The 22,183-nt window shown below is 45.2% G+C and overlaps 1 protein-coding gene across 1 annotated transcript; it reads left to right on the forward strand.

The window, feature by feature from the left end:
* The first annotated feature begins 8,649 nt into the window (after positions 1–8,649).
* LOC144819930 (thioredoxin-like) lies at positions 8,650–21,901 on the forward strand. The gene is made up of 5 exons (XM_078677632.1): positions 8,650–8,793; positions 10,920–11,024; positions 19,764–19,823; positions 20,944–21,009; positions 21,634–21,901. The coding sequence occupies exons 1-5, from the start codon at positions 8,770–8,772 to the stop codon at positions 21,694–21,696; spliced, it is 318 nt and encodes a 105-aa protein (XP_078533758.1). The 5' UTR covers positions 8,650–8,769; the 3' UTR covers positions 21,697–21,901.
* The last annotated feature ends 282 nt before the right edge of the window (positions 21,902–22,183 follow it).

The following is a 22,183-nucleotide window of genomic DNA, read 5'->3' on the forward strand; positions in this document are numbered from 1 at the left end:
AAGAAACCAAACATGAGACTCTCACTTAATTAAAAATGGCACGCCGAAGGAATTTTTGAGTTACTGCCTGATAAAGATGACCGAAAAGGACATGCTAGGAAAGATCACGAAATAATTTCCAAACATTCTTTTACTCACCAGAAGTAAAAACATTAATCCTTTAATATAATGTACAAAAATGTCTTAACGTCAGCCAGGAATTAAATGTGTTACTCCTCTCCCTACCCTATTCTTGACCTAAACAGCAATACATGAGGCTGTAAAGAGTTAAGGATTTGTGTGTCCTCCTAAAACAGCAGGACCTCTCAAGTGCCAAATGTAATAGACAAATGCATCCATTGTCTTCTGAATGGAAGGAAAACGCAAAAGAAAAATGCTTCACTTTTTTATGCACCTCCATGCTTTTAGCAAAACCATGGCTTATCCTGACGAGCGTGGTGGCTGTCAAGCTCCAGGACAACTGAGGATTGGGCAGAAGGCTCCAGAGATTGATTCCCTGCCCTGGATGTTAAGGGCGAGCATTAGTGTTCATGGTGGGGTAAGATTGAATAACTTTGGAATTTAAGATGAAGGCACTGTGAGATTCTTATTGTGCCTGCCAGTGAGACAGAAAGCTGCACATTTAATCCTTGGCCTCTCCGCAGAGTGCACAGAGCAATAGTTCCCATTTTAAATCTGAACTACACAGGAAAGTGTGCACACATTATGCTGATGTATGGCGCTTAGGCACCAGGAGTGCAGTGAGAGCCCAGTTGAGGACCGATAATCTTTTTCAGTTTTTAAAAAGGCACCATCCACCTTTAATACCCTCTGCAGCTTCACTTTTGTAGAACGGAAGTTTGCAGAGGCTGAAAATTACAGTACGCTATACTGCAGGACTGCAACAATCGCCTGCCTAATATGAAACCTCAGTAAAACAAAACATACATGTGGATGCACCACAACAAACAATCACAAAGACACATATATATGTGAAGTAAAGAGTAAGAAGACACATGGATCCTGTAAATTAGAGCAGCAGCAATTAGTCTGTGTAGAAATAAGAAAACAGACCACTTGCACAGCATTTCCTTGCGGGGGGGGGGGGGGGATATTGTTTTATTTTTTAAGATCTCTCCTCCAGAGAAAGTCTCAGTGTAACAGGCCGTAGTACTCCCCCAGGTGGGAGTATACCAGGGGTTAAAACTGCCTATGCTAGATTATACTTGGGTATAGTATGGCCTGGGCCAATTTATATGCTAGGGTATGTTAGGGCGTAGGCCAAACCATACCCCCATGATAACAATAGTGTTGAGCGATATACACATGAAATAGTAAATTTTTCAACATTTTATTTAAAACTGTAAACATATGAAATTTGATTGCTTCAACCAGAAACTTTAATGAGAAAAAATAAAAACTTCCACAAAGATTGAATCTGTACCATACTTCTCCGAAGTGTTAACACCTTAAAATAAAAGTACATATCTAACACACTATAATGCTCACTCAAACATAAATGTTCAAAGTTCTACACTGATGAAAATCAAAATGACCATGCTTGTTCAAGATAAAGTGCATGTTCTGTTTAATGCCGATTGAAGCTTGTGGAATAAGTCTACCAATCCATGTAGTCAGACTTGTGTGAATGACTAACTCCATAGATTCGCTGTGGCCATAATCTCAGCTCCGTTGCCCAGATTTGATCATGAGATGCCAGAGGGGTTTATATATGCATTCAAATCTTGGTTCAAGTAGTCCTGTAGTTTTTTTGTCAAGACGGTCTTCGTGTGGTGATGACTTTAGCTCCGAAAGGGAGAGGTTGTTTTCTGATCCTGTCAAGTTGATGGAAGTTATAGTTTCCATCAACTTTGGTTTTATATATACACACCCTGTGGTTGTCCAAGGTCCCTTGTTCTTTCAAAGTCTACAGCCTTACCAAAAGTAAGGCAAAGTGTGGTGCGTCGGCTGGGTCTGGTGGCTCAGTGGACTAAAGCAGCCACTGCAGGGGCCTGTGTTCGACCTCATGGTTACAGGTTCAAATCACGACTGGTCAACTCAGCCTTTCATCTATCTGAAGCCTATAACCTGAGTAGCATTGAGTTTAGTAACAATAAACATCTGTTCATCGCCAGGACCCCTATGGGTAACAGTGCGCTTTACAAAATGCAAATGGTATATAAGATACTTTATTCCTGAAGCGGTTACTACAACCTCAAACCCTTTGAATGACCTGTTCTGGCCTGCAGAACTGGGGCCTTTCCCCAAATCGGCCGTGGCGGTAAAAAGCCTTTGTACCAAGATTGATGCCTTGCTATCCATGACACAACAAGTATCGGCGGTGGTTGGAACCAGGGTGGGCTTAATGCGTCTGCTCTGGAAACTGTCTCCACTTCTGTCCTTCAGCACCCTTACATTGGCAGTTTCCGCTCTGATCCTATCACGTTTCGATTATGGGAATGCTCTATATCTTGGTCTACCCAAAACTCTTTTGGCCAGGTTTCAGGTGGTAATGAATGACACGGCAAGACTAATCTTTAAAAACCTCAGACATGCACAGGTCACGCTCTTACTGCAGAACCTACATTGGCTCCCGATCTTGCAGAGAACCAAATTCAAAAGTCTCTGTATTGTACACAAGGCTGTTCATGGCTCAGCCCCTAGTTACATCAAGGGCCGATTGACTAATTACTACCCAAGTAGGGTCCTCTGGTCGGCTTATGCCTGTTACCTGGCTTGCCCCCGTTACAATTGCTCGTCCTTGGGAGGGCGAGCCTTCTCAACCGTTACCCCTCAGGCATGGAACCGTCTCCCCACTGAACTTCTTAAGGAAACTAATCTCCTCCGCTTTAGGAAGAGTTTGAAAACGTTACTGTTTTTAGAGGCATGGGATCACGCTGAATAGCTCACTTCGTTCTAAACCAGACTGGACGTCCTCTGACAGCGCTTAGAGACCTCTAGGTGATAACGCGCTCTATAAATCCACAGTAACATAACAGATCTCCTGTGAGAGGCACGTCATGAAAAAGACACATTAGGAAGTTCCTGAAGCGCGCGGGTACCACCAGCACACGGACTGCACCGAGCTCAGCAAACTTAGGCTCACTATACAACAACTCATCTTCCTAGTAGATGAAGTGATCTCTGGACGCTCCACCTGCTGCCTGGTCTGCAGCCTGTTGCCGCATACCAACGAGAGAAGGGCACTCTTTATGCTCCTTGCAGAATTCCTCCCTTGAGGGCCCACCTCCTTGCTGCCAATGGGTCAGCTCAGGTAGGTCGCCCAGTTCGGCCACCTGTTCCCCTGTAGGTTCCAGGGCATCCCCTCAGGTTCTGCTCCTTCCTGGACCATGGGAACGGCTGGGCTTGGTTTCCCGCACCCTCTGCCCTTTCCTCCCCTGGCAGGTCTCTGGGCCACTGTTTCAGGCTCCAGTTCTGCTGAATCACCCCTACTGGCTGCCATAGCACGCGTGGTCACACAGATCCACGCAGGCAAACCCAACATCTCCAAATGAGTTCTGTGTTCTACATCCTTCCATGGAGAACTGTCCAGGTCATTACCTAGCAGACAGTCTACAGGCAAGGCATCACTGACAACAACTTCCAAGAGACCAGAGACGCCTCCCCATTCAAAGGGAACACGCGCCACTTTACAGAGGCGCACTGAGCTTTCAGCTGCAACTACCGGCCGGAGTACATTGGGGATACACTGCTCTTCAGACACCCACTGACACCTCACTGATGTCCACTGGCTCCTGTGTCTCTCAGAGCCTCTATCTCCCTTCCATTGATGGTCACCTTCTGCCTGTATTTCTTAGTGTTAGTGGTTTCCTGGACCATCTTTGTCACCTAAAGAGACAAGGGTCCTCACTGCTAGCTCCCCTTCCCCACTAGAAATCCAATCCCCTCCCAAAGCTACACTTGCTAACCCTGGGGCTGGAGCACCAGCGGGTGCTGGGGGTTTCTTGGGGCATCTGTTGATAACATGTCCAACCTCATTGCAGTGAAAGCAGGTAGGGGGACCCCTGTTTTCCCATCTGCCCCTAGGGGGCCATGGCTGTCTAGGTCTGGGGGTTGGGACTCCTTTCCCTGGGAACTATTTTGGGGCCCTTGAGAGAACTCCTTCTGGTTACCCTTGTCCCTCCCACTCTTCTGCTGGGGACCCTGCCCACCTTAGGCTGTGGTAGCCACAATTCCTCTGTGGACCCTGGTATGGGTCCAGCGGTCCGCCTCCTTAGCAAGCCCAACGGGGTCTGTCAGCTTGCTGTCTAAAAGATGCTGGCACAGCTCCTGAACACAAAGACTACTCAAGTGCTCCCAACTAAAAAAAATTAACAACCACTTATAATCCGTTACTTTGCTGCCCATCATCCAACCTTCCAGTGTACAAGAGTACAAATTCACACACTCCACCCAAGTCTCAGACTTTCTTCTTAGAGTTTCTAAACTGCAGTCTGTACTGCTCTGGAGTAAGCCCATATCTGAGACTTCGGGCCTCCTTCATATTGGGATAGGGCATGGCACCTGCTAACTCTAAGGGCTTTAGAGCACTCCTCCCAGAAGCCTCAATGTTTCCACAGGCCCGCCACCAATGTTGTTCGAGCACACCATTCATTCTCAATGCAATTTCATAAGAAGTAAACCAGGCATAAATATACTCACTCCTATTGTAATTCTGTACCAGATCCTTTTTAATATATACTTTACCCCCCTGCACTGGCTGTGTGCTGCCACCATTTGAACTGGCATCCACCTCCTTGGCTTTAAGATCCAGTTCTCTCATGCTCAACTCATGAGCCAGAAGCAATTTATTTTCCTCCAAGGGGCGGGTACTTTTGCTCTCTTCCGCTGCCTTTTCTCTCTCCTTTTCCATTTCCAATTGCTTCATTTTTAACTTCAGGACTTCCAAGTCATATGCTCTCACTCTTTGGTTCTCCTCTAACTCTTCGGTTCTCCTCTAACTCTTCTTGAGCGAAACCCTTACTGGAATAGTTGCTGCCAGGCCTTGAGCCTACTCTGCTCACAGGCAGATCTGTGATTTGAAAACCATTCCCTGTACTTGCATCATTTCCCTCTTGTGCCTCCCAAAGGACCTTCAAGATTATCTGCAACTCCTCTTTCCTGGCTTTGCTCTTAATGGGGCACTCAAACTGTTGGCAGAATTGCTTAAGATCTTTCGCTCCGTCGGATAACAAATCCTCAATGACAAATTCCAATTCCAATTGTGCCTCCACACTGGTTGCTTTTCCACTCACATACATGATGCTTTGAAGAGTTACTCAAAAATAGAACCAACCAAAAAAACAGTAGTATGCGGTGGCGTAGTGGTCTGCACTCACTAGTGATGTACACCAATCACTGTGTGTCTAGTACAAATACAAGTTCAAATCCCACCGCTGACGAACAATGATAGAACTGGGGGTCTCTAGTGGGCAGAGGTAGGCACCACTATCCAAATAGGGACCCTTGCTTCTAGTCAGGGTTAGGAGGAAACCCTCTGAGATAACCCCTGCTCACCTCCTTGGTAGCTTGGCACGAGCAGTCAAGGCTTATCAAAGGCAATGTGTAAAGTATTTGTAACAACACTCACAGTAACACAGTGAAAACACCACAAACCGACTCCACAACAGTTTAGAAAAATAAAGGTATTTAATCTAAACTACAGAAGACCAAAACGACAAAAATCCAACATACACAGTTCAAGAATATCGTAGCAAAAGAGTTCTTAAGGTTGCGATAAAATAATCCACAGTTTCGTGAAAAGTTCGCAGTTGCGTCACGCTTTGCCAACAGTACCTTTTAAAAGCGACAAAGTTCCAAAGCAGAAGCTGGTGCGGTGGAAAACAAGTGATGCGTTGCTCCTGAGACCCTGGGGAGGCGAAGCGACAACCCCGCTGCAGCAGCGGGCGTGTTGCGACGAATCCGGTCTGTATGGGGAGGAAGGCGGACTTGTATGGATTCCGGTGCGTAGGTTCCATAGGAAGTTTTCTCTCGCAAAGGCACGATGCGATCTTTGGAGTTGCGACGATCTCCGGGGCGATGATGCGCGGACCAGCGGTGATCTCTCTCTCGCAGCTCCTCGATGCGATGGTTTCTGCGATGACACTTGCGGAGACGTGATGCGGTCCGCAAGCAAGTGGTGCGGCGATCTCACCCAGCGACGACAGGCATTGCCACGACACTTGCAGCGATGGTAATCTTCTTGCACCGGTCTGGTGCATCCCGCAAACGAAGGATGCAATGGCTTTGGCAGTGTCCACAGGCGCTGCGACTATCTCGACATTCGCATTGGCGGGAATTTCCTCGCACTGTCGGGGATGCGCTCCGCAAGCGAGCGATGCGACAAAACTTGCAGAAAGTCTTTAAAAGCTTGGTTTCCAGCTTCCCAACTCAGGTACAACTTCTAGAGGCACCACTCATGGGCCACGCACTCCAGAAAGGACAGAACTCTCTCAGTAGAGTTCAGGGATGCTGGGGGTGAAGTCCTTTTGTTCCTGTGACTTCATAACAGGGAGCCAGCTCTCTCTCATGCCCTTGGAGATTCCTTCAAGCAAGGGGACACAACATAAAGCAAAGTCCTTCCCCTCTCCTTGGCAGCAAAGCAACAACAGGTCAGTCCAGCAAAGCAACAGCAGGACAGTCTTCTTTCTTCAGTTTCAGCTTTCTCCTTGCCAGAGGTTCCTTCTTGTTTCCAGGATGATCTAATTTTCTGTTGTCAGGGGTCCTGTACTTATACCCCTAAAAGTCTTTGTTCTCTTTGTGCAAGTGTGCCCTGAGCCCGGTCTGAACCAGTTCTGGGTGTTCCTTGAGCACTTGTTTTCCTGGCTTCTCCTTTCCTTTAAGAGTGAGGGGCAGGGTCGTCAGCCACCCAGCAGGAGATGGAGCCAGCATTGTGGAAGGCAGGCACAGCCCCATTCACGTTGTAGTTCTTTCTGATAGATATTCAAGGAGAGCCAGCGGAAGTAATGTCTGCAGTTAAAATCCATTGTAATGCACTGCATTCCTTGGTTCAAATCCCTTTGTTGTGTCCGCATCTGGGTTTTGAAGTCTCTAGGCTGCTGATAAACCACCATATTGCAAGTTAGAAGCTGAACAACCTGTAAAAGATGTCATTCTGTTGCTGGCAAAAACCTTTTCTTCTGCTAAGTAAGTTATAGCATAACGGAAATTATCCCCTTCTATTCTTGTCAATTACTGTTCATCTGTGTCCTGTGCTTCTTTTGTCTATGGGTTGGAGCCCTCATTTGGTTAGTGCAACATTTTGAGGCTTGTACTCTCCCCACAGTCAGCCTGACACCCAACCCTTTCTCCGCTTACTGAACAGACCCTATTAGTGACTGGTTTTCGTTTCAGTTAACATCAGCCAATCTGGTCTGTCAACTTTCAGTGCGCTATTGGCAGAGCCAATAGGTCTCGCCTTTAGGACCTTCTAAGTATTTTGTTTTGCAGCACAATATCCTTGGGGCAACAACATTAACTATTGCATAGCTTAACACTTATAAGGTCCCAAAGGCGAGACCTATTGGCTATGCCAATGCTTGTTTAATCACCTGTGACCAAGAGTGGGATTTTATCTTAACTTTTAAACTGGATGTGTTGTGTTTTATCTGAACTTTGAATTGGAATGATGATTTTCCTATTGCATGATTGTATCCTATATGGTTGTGATTGCTTTAGAATAAAGATGTATTACTATTATTATTATTACCAGTACCATGTTTCTACAAATAAAGTTGGTCACGGAATATTGCAATCTGCACACAGTGCCTTCAGACAAAATATATTTGAAAGTAACCTTCTTCAACATAAGCCCTCAAATCATAACTTCTAATTAACAGAAGAAATTATACTAAAAATGTACATGTAATTTTAGATGTCATTTTCACATATACTTTCCGAATGATATTTTGATATTAGTTTATAAAACGTTACCTAAACATGTAGACAGACCTAATAGTTTACAGTTGATGTTTGTAAGCAACACTGGAATCGCTCTTGATATAAATGGTACTTTCTAGGTTCACAGAAGGAAATTGAGCACATTTGTTCCCTGCCCAAAGGGAGGTGAGAGAGCCATTGTTGCTCTGGGAAAAGGTCAGGCTTGTTGGATACCGACAGGGTCACTGCCTCTGCTACTGTCCCACCTCTAGACTCTGTGATACACTGCATGCTTGAGTTACAAACAGATAAAAATATAAACCAGCAGGCATAACTCACTGAATTGTGCTGAGTAAGTGTGTTTAGTCCTCGTCTTTTGTCTTCATTCTGTGATTGAGCCCTGTCATTATAAAGCGCTTGCAACCCGTTCTGAGGCGCCGAAGTGCACCGGACCTCAAGGCCTGGATTAATGATGGTGAAAGGCAAACCACGAGTACCAGAATGCAGTTGGAAAAGGTGCCTGGAAACACTCTCACCTAAGCGGCAACTTTCTTCCCTAGAAGCACAGGTGCCCGTCGGAAGCAACTCCACCCACACGACAATGCTATCGGTGTGCATTCCAGTTGTATATCTACAAAACGAAGCTTTTTAAAAATATTTTTTATATATTCAATTCCCAACGTCTATGTCGGATAAAAAAAAAAAGTAGAGTTGTTTTTTTTTTTAAAGATAAACGGAAATCCCGGCCCTACAGAAGGCACCGCGGCGCGGCTCCGCCCACTCTCACAGGTTTAAAAGCCCCTCGTGTAGCGCGTCTGCAGTGCTTATCTTGGCTCTGTGCTGATTGCTTCGGCGCTGCTAGAGCAGATTTTACATTGTACTTTTTTTTTTTCCGCTCTGCCTGTTATCAACATGGTGAGGAAGATCAGGAGTGTGGTAAGTCTCTTGTAAAATCTGGGCTGTTATTATTTTTTTCTGAAAGAGGGCTCGGGAGAACTAATGCTCGTTTGTTCAAACAGAAAACAATCCATTAAAAGCGAGAGGGGCGTAACTGCTCACTTGGACAGGTTTGTCTTAAAGTTGTGATTCCTCGTAGTGCTAGAAAACTGTTTCTCTAATTTGGTATTAATTAGTAGAGGTGGCGATTGGGGAGCCCCCGAAAGCTGAAGCCCAGCTGGTGGTACTGTCGGAATCTCGAGTTTTTATGTGGCTTTTGCTTGCTTCCCTCGCTCCACCCAGGATGTGTGATCTTGGGGCCAGAGCTGCCGACTCTGGAGCCGGGGGACCAGGTTCGAATCTCGTCATCGGCTCCACATCCTGTGATTCCCATCCAAGCCTTAAACTCACCCGTGTGTACGCAATGAATGTGACCTAATGTAACTGGTGTTCATGTGAAGAGCTCTGAACTCGCTCTAAATGAAACCTCCAGAAACCAGCATGGAGGTAAAAGCAAAGCCTTAACGTAATGAAATCAAAAGAATACCGATTGACTGGCCGCTTTGTACAAAGTGAAACCAGAAAACATGCTTAATTATGTGATCTTGTGCACATTTTTCTTCATTATCGCATGCAAATGAAAGCACTTGAAAGCTGGGTTCAGACTACAAGTTATACAAATACCCGTTTGATTTGATAAAACTGTGGTTGCTGTATAATCTGGGTCCAGTACAGGGTGTAAATGAGCGACCCTATTTAAACATGCACCATTGGAGAACTATCACTCTTGATACGTTCTTATTGATGCGGTGTCATGTGATTTATTTCAAAGCCTTTCCATGTTGAAGAAATATACGCATTGAGTTTTGAATAGACTTTCATATACTAAGTGATGGTAGTTGTATGATTTACTTACCAAACCAGGGCTCGGCTCGTGCTCTGAGATTCGAGCCAGACCCTTGACTCGGCTCTGCCTGTTAATTTGTTGGCTCACCTGTCTCTGTTAGACACAGCTGCCAAGTTTCTCCAGGCTAGCAACTAGTTTTGGGCTTTTAGCCAATGGGATCGTGAGCGCGCAATAAACCACATCTTCATGTTCATAGCCGTGTTTGTGACACTCCAGTCAGTTTCAGGGGCGTTGGGTTGCAGTCTCCGCAGGCGACTGTTAGTTAATGTAACTGTTCTAATAGTCCTGTGTGGCTAATAGTTTATCCGATATATTGCAAGTCAATGGCCAATTTGAAGTGTTTCTTTTTGACCTTCCCTCTGCTGCTAGGCGCTTTGTGTTAAGTTGGTCTGGCCTTGCTCCTTAATCAACACGTTTGCCATCCCGCTCATCCATGTAAGAGTACTGATTAGATACGTCACAAGTGTGGCTTTTACGCAGTGTCCTTCAGGTCGTCCCTAACATCTGCTTCTCTACAGAAGACCTCGTTAAGTCTGTAATAAACAGCACTCTAGATATCGGCGCTCGGCCTAGAACAAGGGGTGCATGTCACGGGTCCCTGCACATTCCTCAGGAGTAACCTGAGGATCATGATTGTGGCATGTAGAATAGTCTCAATGCAACTTCGAGGTTCCAAACATAGGGGTTTGTAAAACCCACTTAATTTGCTTTGGCATAATTAAGTGAAAATCTGCAAGGTACATAAAAATTAAGTTTTCACAAGTTTCATTTTAACTTGACATGCTTCTCCTTAGGAAGTGCTAAACACATGCTGCAAACAAGAACTTATTTCTGATTATACGTTCTTAAAAGCAAAGATGATGTTGCAGGTGAAATTGCACCACATGATGGAATGCTATAATTTAGCACTAGATGAATTCGTAAAAGATTAGAGTTGTATTGAATATCACCAGGGCCTTGTTCCTTATGCTGTTATAACTTGCAGGTAGCAATCTGTCTTGAGGCAAAACTCGTATGTAAAACAATCCAGGGTGATTTCCTCATATCACTTGTTTGCAGCTCAAAAGCTGAACCTTGGCTAGAGAGTGCTCCGTGTAGGGTAGGAGGCGGGCATCTGTCATGGCTGCTATAGGCCAGATGAACTAGAAAGGTAATTGGATGAAGTCTTTCTAACTGCTCAATGTTTACATTACCAATCTGTTTTCATTTTTTTTTCCAGCCTCAGTTTGATGACATACTGGCACAGTCACATTCGAAGCTGGTCGTCGTAGACTTCACTGCGTCTTGGTGTGGGCCATGCAGAACGATTGCACCTGTGTTTCAGGTAAGTAAGCCCCTCTTTAATACTATGTGTTGGGACCCAGTTATCAAGGAATCCCCTGCCTTGTAAAGGACTTCAAATAGGTCTGGTTTTGTGCCCTGCTGAATCTTTCTGGCTCTGACCTCCCTAAGGCATCACCAGTCCCCTGAAATGGGATCAGCAGCCCTACAATCCGCTGCACTTGGTGGCACCACAATGGCTAGCGAAGGGTTGCCCACAAGGTACTCCAAGTCTGCCTGGCTCTCCCGCAAAGCAGGACATGCCTGGGACCAGGGTGGATCTGTCTGTGGCTGGGCTAGGCCACCCACTTGCTTCCTATAATCAAGAAAAGAGGGTTCCCGATTCGAATATAGGCAGGGTGGTCTAGGGAATATATCGTCAAACTAGAAAACACAGGTGGCGATTTGCCCCCCTCTTAAGGTGTTTTTCCTAGTTCCACTCACTTTTCACCTGAAAGGCATTGTAACTCTTTAGATACAGTGGATTCTCTCTGCTCGTACGTTAAGTGTTTACCCCATCACAGTAAAGCAAGCATTAAAGTGCTGGAGTTTATGAACTTTTTTAGGAGGGCCGGGGGTTGCTAGGCGACACATTTGAGCAGCATGTGATTTTTAGGTTTCGCATCGTCGAAAGCTGCGCCGCGCAGCTTTTCGGCGCAGGCGAAATCTAATGTTAGAACAGTGTGGCCTTCGTTCCGCCTCTCTTCCATTGGCTAGCTCCATAAATGGAGGCTAGCCATTGGAAGAGAGAACTGTCCGTCATTTCCCGAGGCGATTGGCGGGCGTTCCGCCGATTCTTTCCCTCTCCGCAACGTCATGAAGACGTGGCCACTGTGGGCGTGTACTTTATTTTTTTTTTTTACCACCGATGTTTGTTTTCATTGTTAATCTTGTCCCCGTCCCGCTGTCCGTGTGCCCGCCCCCCTCCCGCTGTCCGTGTGCCCGCCCCCCTCCCGCTGTCCGTGTGCCCGCCCCCCTCCCGCTGTCCGTGTGCCCGCCCCCCTCCCGCTGTCCGTGTGCCCGCCCCCCTCCCGCTGTCCGTGTGCCCGCCCCCCTCCCGCTGTCCGTGTGCCCGCCCCCCTCCCGCTGTCCGTGTGCCCGCCCCCCTCCCGCTGTCCGTGTGCCCGCCCCCCTCCCGCTGTCCGCGTGCCCGCCCCCCTCCCGCGTGCCCGCCCCCCTCCCGCGTGCCCGCCCGCCGTCCGCGTGCCCGCCGTCCGCGTGCCCGCCCGCCGTCCGCGTGCCCGCCCCCCCTCGGTGTGCCCGCCCCCCCTCCCGCTGTCCGTGTGCCCGCCCCCCCCTCCCGCTGTCCGTGTGCCCGCCCCCCCCTCCCGCTGTCCGTTTTTGTCGACTCCTCTACTTCAGTTGCTTTCACGTTCTTATGCTGCACCCAGTCCTCGGTCTCACATCTCCTTATGCGGCACACAATCCTCTGTGTCAAATCCTTATGCTGCACCCAGTCCTCGGTCTCACATCTCCTTATGCGGCACACAATCCTGTGTCAAATCCTTATGCTGCACCCAGTCCTCGGTCTCACATATCCTCATGCTGCACACACTCCACTTATCCACAGGAGTCTGACGTTTCCTCGTGCTTTCTGTAGTCACCTCATTCTCGCAGTGCCTCGCGCTCTCTGTAGTCCCATTAGTTCGGAATGCTGCCCTGTTGCACGGTGCCCCCATAATCTGGCAATTCCCAGTGCTTGCTACAGACTCCACGGGATTACATCCTCGCGCAGGGTCCAGTGGGACCCTTTCTTTTGAAGATTCCAATTTTGCTGTTACTTGCATTTTTTGTACAATGTAGTCCCCATGACGCTAATAACGAGGCCCATTTCTCGTTCAGTGTTTAATAAAATTGCTTTGACGGCAATGTACGTGACTCCTCCCAGTCCAAACCTGCTGTATCCAAGGAGATTGTGTAATGCTAGCACGTAAGATGACGCACAGAGGGGAAACCAGGTCAGATGCAAAGTCCTGCCATACTGTCGGCCTCTCCCTGACTCCTTTCTCCGCCTCTCTAAACTGTCTCCGGTCTACTCTCTGCCATGTTCTCTTTCCCCTTCACCACACGCCCTTCTCTCCTTTTTAAATCTAATTATGTCTTTTCTTCAGTCTCCCCTTTGAATTTAATGACTCATAAAATGCCCCCTTCTGCTTTTCCCCGCCCCCCCTCCTCGACGTCCAATCTAACTCTGCCCCCTCGTCTGTTTCTTCCTTCCCGGTCCTCTTCACTGTATCTCTCCTTATCTCTCCCTTGCACCGTCTTCTTCTTTCCCTTCCCTCCTCTCGCTCCCTCACTGTGTTTTAATGACCCGTAAAAAGGCCTCTTTCATATGTTATTTTGGTGGTGATGCGCACCGCGGAAGTCCGTTTCCGTCTTTCTCTCTTCCTCCCTCGTTCTGTGATGATGAGCCCTGCGCCCCCAACCTCGCCAACGACCTCGTTACTGGAGCATGAAAGCAGGGCTGGACCGAGCCACCCTTTCCTGGCTGGCGCCTCACCTGCGTAGAGCACAATAGTGAGCCTCAGAAAATCAACTTCAAAGGGTCCCATATCTGTTTTACACCATCTACCATAAAAATCTAAATATTAAGACAAAAAGCAGCCAAGAGTGTGGAAGCCAGCCATATGTGTCCGCAGAGACAACCGTGGCCCAAATGAGGGCCTCATTTTATCCACCCACATGCTATTCTCTGATAGTTGAAGAAGAAATATTTTAAGTAATCTGACACTGATTCACCATCTTAAAATTACACATATTCTGATGTCCTTCCCCCACCTCCCAAAAAAAATTCTGTGGTAAAAAGTCCAATTATTCGTATAGAAACGAGCTGATGAACCTGATTCTTCAGTCTGGACTAGCCAAGGGATTTATTCATGCAATATTCTTGCAACCAAGATGGGGGAGCCTGGAATCCAAACTCACTCTTTAAAATAACAAAGCAAAATACGTAAACAAATTAGTAGGGAAGTAGTAGCTCTTGGCACTGAATGTACTCAAGCTTACAGGAGGTGTACATTCTGCACTCCTAGGGAAATTGAAATGTGTGACTTGCGCTGGATAAGCAGCACTATTAATACAATACTTTTTTTTAATCTGTTGTCATTTCAATGTGGAGAAGTGTCTCTCAATGGTTAGAGCGGCAGACCCTGATGCAGAGGTCTAGCCCAGGACCAGGGTTCAATTCCCACCTCGGCGGGTCTCGGGCTCAATTTCCTCGGACCTGATAATTCTCGCCTCCATTCCTATTCTAATCATGGGTCCCACTGTGCAACTCTGGTCAATAGCTTGCTTAATCTCCACAACAACGCTAGGATGCCTGGCTTCACCTTGGGGGTGCCCAGGAGTGGGCACTTCACAGGGAAAAGCCAGGAAGGGTTCCACAGCGGTATGCGTAAAAGCGCCGAGATGCCTCAGCTTTTCGGCGCAGGCGAAATCTAATGTTAGAACAGTGTGGCCTTCTTTCCGCCTTTCTCTTCCATTGGCTAGCTGCCTTTGGCCAATGCCTTTCCTTGGGCGTGTGCTTTTCCCAAAGGAGTGTGCGCCTTGTTTGTCCACACCCACCCAGAATCCTCCCTGCACACCCTGGCCCTGTCTGACCTCGGAGCTGCTTTAGGGAGGGTATAACATAGATACCGGAGAGCTTCCAACACAGTTTACTTTTTTCTCTTTTCTCTGATAACCTTAGTTCCTAGATCTGTCCTTTAAATCCCTGACTGTAGAAGAATGGTCACACCTCTAGGATTGATTTAGGAAGACACTGAAATGGTTCTCCTTGAGGTTTCCTACCGCTGGGTCATCATTCGTGTTCCAAGTTCAAACGAGAGGGTAGTTTAAATGAAAAAAATGTGATTTTGTTCCTTATCTTGTGGTTAGAGCAGTTAATATGTGCTTTACCAAACTGTAAAGGCTAATAAATAAGGCCACCCTGAAACATTCGCAGAATGGATGCGAGTGGTCCCCATTTATTAAATAACATTTACTTTTCTGAATCTTTGTCTTTAAATTTTGCGTTGATTACTCCAGAGCCAAGTCTTCAGAAAGTGTAGTTTCCATGTGAGATGGATTCTATGTAATCTTACATTTTCCCCTCGTTTCATACAGTAATTGCCTATGTCTTCTTTGCTTTATTTGGCATATAGTACATTAGTTTTGGATCGTTTCTTGATTTTACTTAATTCTTCTTGACAAATGTTCTACCGCCACTTCTAGCTTGTGGGAACAACCCAATCCTCTAGAAGCGCGCTGTCCCTCTTGTGTCTAGGAGCACAGGTCCCGCCACTAGGCTTCCTTAGAGCTCCATGTATTATGTGCCCTTCAGGCGGGGACGTGGAAGTGCCCCAGCCAGAGCTGCTGTTGCCCCATTACTGGAGGAGGCGGTATGATCAGTTTGTTGTCTTTGAGTAGCACCAGTCCTGTGCCTTGCTTAAGTCTGCACTTTATTGATTACCAGCATGGTGGTAGCTACCGACGAGGGATGCGAGGTAAATTGCTGACGAGTGATCAGATGACGCTTCTGGGTTTTATGGAGGCGATGGCCCCCTCCGAAGCTTGGACTGAAAATGATCCCACTCTCTTGGTACCCTTCAGACAAGGGCAGTGGGTGGGCGGTTCCTGCCTGCTGTCTGTGACTTCTAGTCTGTGCTTGACATCTTTTTGTCGGCTTTGTGTTTTAAGCTTCCAATTGAGTTGATGAATGTTCATCTTTCCGCAACCCTAACTACTGCCATAGAAATTAAAACCGAACTACCTTTCTTTATTTATCACTGGGCCCTCCCGAGTTCGATCCCAAAACAGTTCAACCAATTTGGACTGTACACTTGCAGTTCAGCGATCTGGTATCACATTTTTATTTGACATAAGTGTGGCTCTGTGTGTGTGGGGGGGGCTCTGTGTGTGTAGGTGTGGGTCTGTGTGGCATTTGCGAGAGATTAAGCTATTGGCATTGTAAATGACAATGCCATTTATTTATCCGTTTTCAAAACCAACACGTAAATGACCATTTTGTCATTTACAATGCCAATAGCTCTAACTTTTGCAAAGTCGAAACCGTTGCATTGTAAATGCTTGTTGTAAAAGCATTTGCTTTATGCCTCCGCATTTCAGTAACCCCAACATTTGAACATTTATTACTTAAGTGCACACAAGTTCTTTTTAGGTCTGGTGAGCTCTTTACCTTGCACCAAGAACCTTTTTAGCTGACCGGATTCGTTCCTCACTGATGCAGCAGCCTCTGCATGTGCTCGAAATGTTAAGGGCTGCATCTCTTATCTCCTCTCACTAGTGAAATGCCCTGGCTGTACACCCCAGACTTCAAAGGGGGTGCAGACTGAATGAGACACACAGGCTCCTACAAATGAGAACGTGTACACAGACCGTTTTTTTGTTGCAAGAAGACTTCGTTTTCGGTAGTACCCACAACAAGGGGAAAGCACTTTGACAAAACCCCGTTTTTCCGATTACCTTACTGATACCTTTAAGTGATTTGCTCAGAATCACAGGATACACTTTATTCCCCAGGCCTGATGTCGGCTGTTCTGTCCAATGACCACTGAGGATCGCAGCCATTATTTTACCTAGTGTGGACCTCGTTGCTCCTTCATAAGCCACGTCCCCTTCCTGGATTTTTCGACAAGGACCACGTTCTACCCAGAGGACCCTAGCTGTCCAAGGATATTATAGCCACCTTGTTCACAGCACTGACCTAATTACAGCAACCCTGTCCTGAAGACGATCCCTACTAATAGAGGATCGAAACATTCGTCGACAACACACAGCGCACCTGTTGGCGCCCCTCCTACAAAGGCTCATCAGAACTACCAATTTTAACTTGACAAATTGTTCAATTCGGGTTTCAAGCCATTTTTACTTCACTACACTGTGTATTATTGCACTCACCTCACTTGCGCCATCCCTAGCTGTGCACAATTGTCACTTGCATCGCCATCTTGTCACCCACTTACTCCGAGCACCAAGTGCAATTGGGGTTGCTTTTGTACTCCTGTCTATACAGTGCTGCTTTAACTGTATTAAATGTATACCCCTTGTTTGAATACATGATGCTATATGCACATTTAAGAAACGAACTTGTGTCTCCTTGCTTCTTTGCTAGCAATGCTGAAAGCATGCATATCTAACTGTATTGAAAATATTACCTTGTGGGATATTGTTTGTGCTTTATATCCTTCTACCCTGATCCCTCTTTGGTTTATACTCCTGTTTTTTTTTTTACACATTCAGAGAATAGCAAGCATGGAGAATCTTATTAGATTCTTAAAGACCTCACTCACCAACCTAGTTGGTGACATGCTTAATCATCGGGTCCCACCAGGAGAGGCAGAGTGCCTTCCCCGGTTTGCTTCAACGCCAGAACTACTGCAGAGCTGGATTTGATTGAGTGACAAGTGAAAGTGACACAAATCTGAACCTCGGCGGTATGGGTGTGCTAAGGCCCACCCTAGGCATCATCTACAGGGTCCAGTGCACAGGGAAAGTAGCAGGTGCCGAGCGGGTGCCTGGCAGTGACGGCAGTGTGCCATATTTGCCACCACCTCCCCCCTCCCGAGACCCATGATGTGATACTTTGTCACATTTCAAGTGCAATCAGGTTTCTCTAAATAGAGCAACCATGGACTATTTTAATTTGCATCTTTTTCACATTTCACGTCCTCCGGTTATGGCGCGCCTTAGCGAGCCCATACTGCTGATGTTCAGATATTTGGTCCTGAAGAATGCCTGGTAAATAACACCATCAATCTATTCAGGCTTTCCATCCAACACCGTTTTTAGCGTGTCTGATTGGGTCAAAAAAAAGCTTATTAGATGGCCAATCTAGACCTTTTTAAATCACCACATTTTCACTTGTCACTCAATAAAATTCAGCTCTGCAGTAATTCTGGCATTGAAGCACACCGGGGAGGCACTCTGCCTCTCCTGGTGGGGCCCGATGATGAATCATTTCACCAACTAGGTTGGTGAGTGAGGGTTTTCCTAAGAATCTAATAAGATTCTCCATGCTTTGTCTTCTTGTAAGAAGGCACACTCCTGTTTCCCTTTTGTTCTTTTTTTTTTTTTTTTCTTTTTTTTTGTGCATTTATGGCCACATGTATGAGTGGACTTTTTTTCTGTTTCTTTTTTGTATGCAGGTAGGACAGTTCTCCCTGATCTGCCAGGTCCTCAATTTGTTTAAACCCTTTGAGACTCATTGCAGCATGCCTTGGAGGCTGCCGTTTCCTAGACTAGCTGTGGTGAAAGTTAATTGTATTAAAAGGTGGTAAAGATGAGTTTTGAATAGAAGGGTAGAGGTACTGCAATCCATAGCCTAAAGATTGTAAGAATTCGGCAATACATAGATGCATAGATCTATCTTCCCATGCTAATTATCAATGTTTTAAATTTAACTTCTGTATTTCGAGGACTTTTTGCTCTCAGCAAACATTAGCTACATTGACGCAAACCTTCATGCTCTTGTGCTGTAGACATTTAAGGTGGCAAGATTTCCAAACATTTCTTCAGTACTTCCAATGGTGTCCTTCATGTGTCCTGCAGGACCGCATACTAATCTGTTTTCCGTCGTGAAACCTTCATTTTACTCTTCTGAAAGTGGGGAGCACCAGAAGGTAGAGCCCACTTATGTATTGTGTACTGATCAGAGAGAGGACTTGACTCTACACTTCATAGGCATTTCCTCTGTAGTGCACTATTATTGGTCGTCACCAGGTACTAGCTGAAGGGTCGATTCACACATTTACTTGGAGCTGGACAAGGAGGCCCAATCGATGCAAATACTATTGTTTAAGTGCGCCCAAAGTCACTTCAATACTAATTTGTTAACCGCTAGAGGCACAAAGAGGCTGCACCTTAAAAGGAATCAAATTAACGTGCTCCTAATGGGACATTGGTTGCATCCTTGCAGGCACACAATCACCCCTCAATAACCAATGAGGGTTCTGAACACAGTATTCCTTCAATATTTCTTCATGTTTTATTTCACAATGTCAATGCTTTTACGTTTTGCTTTCATTTGTTCCATTCATTAGCTGATTTCACTGTTATACATGCGGCATATATTGCGTCAAAATCCAATGCATTGGATGTTGACGCAATATATGCCGCATGTAGAACAGTGAAATCAGCTAATGAATGGAACAAATGAAAGCAAAACGTAAAAGCATTGACATTTTGTGAACTAAAACATGAAGAAATATTGAAGGAATACTGTGTTCAGAACCCTCATTGGTTATTGAGGGGTGATTGTGTGCCTGCAAGGATGCAACTAATGATCCATTAGGAGCACATTATTTGATTCATTTTAGGCGTCATAGGGCGTTCGGACGCCACTTGTGGAGCACCTTTAAATTAACTCTAAATCTGTGAAAAAGGCACGACAAAGGGAAGCTGTGCACCTACCTTAATTCTAAGTGCACCTTAAAAGGGCCATTTCTACTGTGGTCTGATTGCCATGCATTTTTATTTTTTTTATTCAACTGATTAAGTGTTAAACTTCGGATAGTAAGTCTGCCTCAGTTCTTGTGTCTGTTTCCTAGTATTCTGAAATTATTTACTCGTCCCGTGTGCATCTTACTTAGTGCTGCTGTTTGGAGGTAAATAAATGCCATACATGAAATGGTTTTATTAGTATGTTCAAAGGTATGAAGTGTAGTGTGCCTTGACGCATGCTTCCTAGCAGGTGGGAGTGTCCATGACGTGCATAACTTTGTTTTTCATTTTATACTTTCTGCAGAAGTTCAGCACGGAGTACCGTGGTGTAGTATTTCTGAAAGTGGATGTTGATGACAACCCGGTAAGTGAAACGGAGCCCTTAACACTGATACTGTATTGTAATTGCATTTTTATATAGCGCTTACTAGCCTTGACGAGGCATCAAAGCGCTTTTTCGGCGAGTAGCACGCTACTCCGGGACCCATAGAGGATTAGTGTTGAATTAATATTATGAAACATGCAAGTACATTTTAAGTGGTGGATAGGTTAGTCCGTTATTTGGAATGATCGCAGAAGGATAGAGGAGGACAAAGGTTTGTATTTATAGCACTTGTTGACGTAAGCTATTCAGGAAGCCTACAAAGGATTAGTGGTGAATTAATATGGTGAAATATGAAGTAATTTCAGTGGTGGATATTAGTAGGTTACTTGGAGTGAGAAGGATAAAAGGGGGAAGAAAGATTTGCATTCATATAGCACTTGTTACCCCTGATGGGTGATGAAGTGCTTTTCTGTTGAGTAGCACGCCACTCTCAATATGAAGTAATTTGAGTAGTGGATATGTTATTCAGTTATTTGGGTAGTATATCAGTTAGTCTGTTAATTTCGATTGAAAGGGATAGTGGAGGGATTAACTTGGTGTTGCCACTTGTTAACCCTTAGCCAGAGAAATCTGACGCAGGCTAAAACAAAGTAGGGTTACGTTTAGTTTTAAAGTTCTTTTTAGTTTAACATTTTCGCTATCTTGGTTTAGAACTATTCTTCTCTGGATTCCCAAATTGAGCAGAGCAGTTTTGAGACTCTCCGAAAAGCACCTTTATTTTTTTTTAGTCACCCTGCACAGGTACTGTCTGAATGTCAAAATAGCTGAATTAACGAGTTACATTTAGCTTCAACCTGAGCATTTGAATCACTTTTTCTTGGCTGACTTGGCGGTCTCCACGACTTGATTTTAAAATGTATGGCCAATATACACATGTACTTTGAAGATACATTAGCATTAACCTAATGTAATGTACGGCGGTAGCTGCATCTGAACTTGAGGCATTCCAGTACAGGTGCAGATGATGACTCCTGGAGTCGTGAACTGCTTCCCCGGGTGTGTAGAAGGCATGGCATTCCCGGAAAACTGTCATTTCAATTAGAACTGCGTCTACCATTAAACTAATGTGTTTAATTATATTGTTGTGTCTTCCTAACAGGTGTTGGCCGAAAGATACAGAATAGAAGCAATGCCCACCTTCGTTTTCATCAAGGATTTTAAGAAGGTATGTGTGGATTTCTGCTTTTCTATCAGAACTTGAAGCTCTTTAGACAGCAAATTAAGAACCTTGCTATCAGCTGAAACATTTTGTTTCTTGTAGAAAACTGGAATTAAGTGCCACACTAAGCAATGGAAATTAAAATACCTGTATTGTGGTTTGACTCTTTAGCTGCAATGTTGGCTAGTGCAGGTATATTTGAGGTACCTTTCTGCTAATTTGATTCGATGGATGGGTGGCCGGTTATACAAAGAAACTGCTTTCTTTCACTGGGAGAAAACAACTAGAAAAATATCAATTTTACAGATCTCATTGGAATGTGAAAGGACTGAACAAAAATTGAAAAACAGCAAGGTTTACAATTTTATGGGGTTTCTTTCGTTTTTTTTCATTTTCAACCATACCTATTTTTCCATGAGGGATTGTAATATGGTCTTCTCTAAATAAAATTGCCTGCTCTGACACCCCTGGTTGAAGTGAGCTACTAAGAGCACTGTTAATCTTTTTATAGTATCGCAAGGGTTTTTATACTCTTAACATTTGAGACTAGGATGTTTTGTCCTGTCCTTGAGCTGTGATGTTGGTGTCTACAATAGTTTGTAGCTTATTTTCTCACTTTTTTTTTTTTAGATCGCTACCGTGAAAGGAGCTAACGAGGCTGCAATCAAAGCAAAACTGAGAGCGCTGTACTGATTTTAACACATTTGGTGTATTTCACTGTGGAAATCTGTTTTGTTGCTCTGTTCTAGGACCATGGCAGATATGAAATTGTTGGAACTCGCATATTATATATATTTACTTTTATTTATTAATAAAAACCAGTGGTATAGCAGGCCCTTTTAAGGGACTGATTATTTAGGCATTAATTTATTTTTCTAATAAAAATATTTCACTTAAATCTACTTTATTTCATCAGTGATATTTGTGGTATGTTGGTGGGGGCGCTTGGTAAAATGTGCTCTCCCTTTATTGTGAAGAGGGCACTTTACCAGAAGTGAGCAGCAGTCTGCTGGACAGGCCTTTAATTCCCACTGAACATTCCTCGGTTGGCTGGAGCCCTTGGAGGCTTGTTTCTGAGAGTCCTGGTGCCTCTAACATCCCAGCTTCCTGAGGCTAATTGGAACAGGCAAGGTGAGGCTTGAAGAGGAGGGAGTGTAAAGGTAGAGCTCGGCGACCAGAG

Source organism: Lissotriton helveticus, chromosome 2_1 (genome assembly GCF_964261635.1).
Source record: "Lissotriton helveticus chromosome 2_1, aLisHel1.1, whole genome shotgun sequence".
Taxonomy (NCBI): Eukaryota; Metazoa; Chordata; class Amphibia; order Caudata; family Salamandridae; genus Lissotriton; species Lissotriton helveticus.

What these genes read in the sequence shown, in the direction of transcription:
- LOC144819930 (XM_078677632.1), top strand. Translation starts at nt 8,770, where the DNA reads ATGGTGAGGAAGATCAGGAGTGTG. An exon ending in TGGATGTTGATGACAACCCG is followed by an intron (nt 19,824 to 20,943) that starts GTAAGTGAAACG and finishes TCTTCCTAACAG; the next exon opens with GTGTTGGCCGAAAGATACAG. An exon ending in TCATCAAGGATTTTAAGAAG is followed by an intron (nt 21,010 to 21,633) that starts GTATGTGTGGAT and finishes TTTTTTTTTTAG; the next exon opens with ATCGCTACCGTGAAAGGAGC.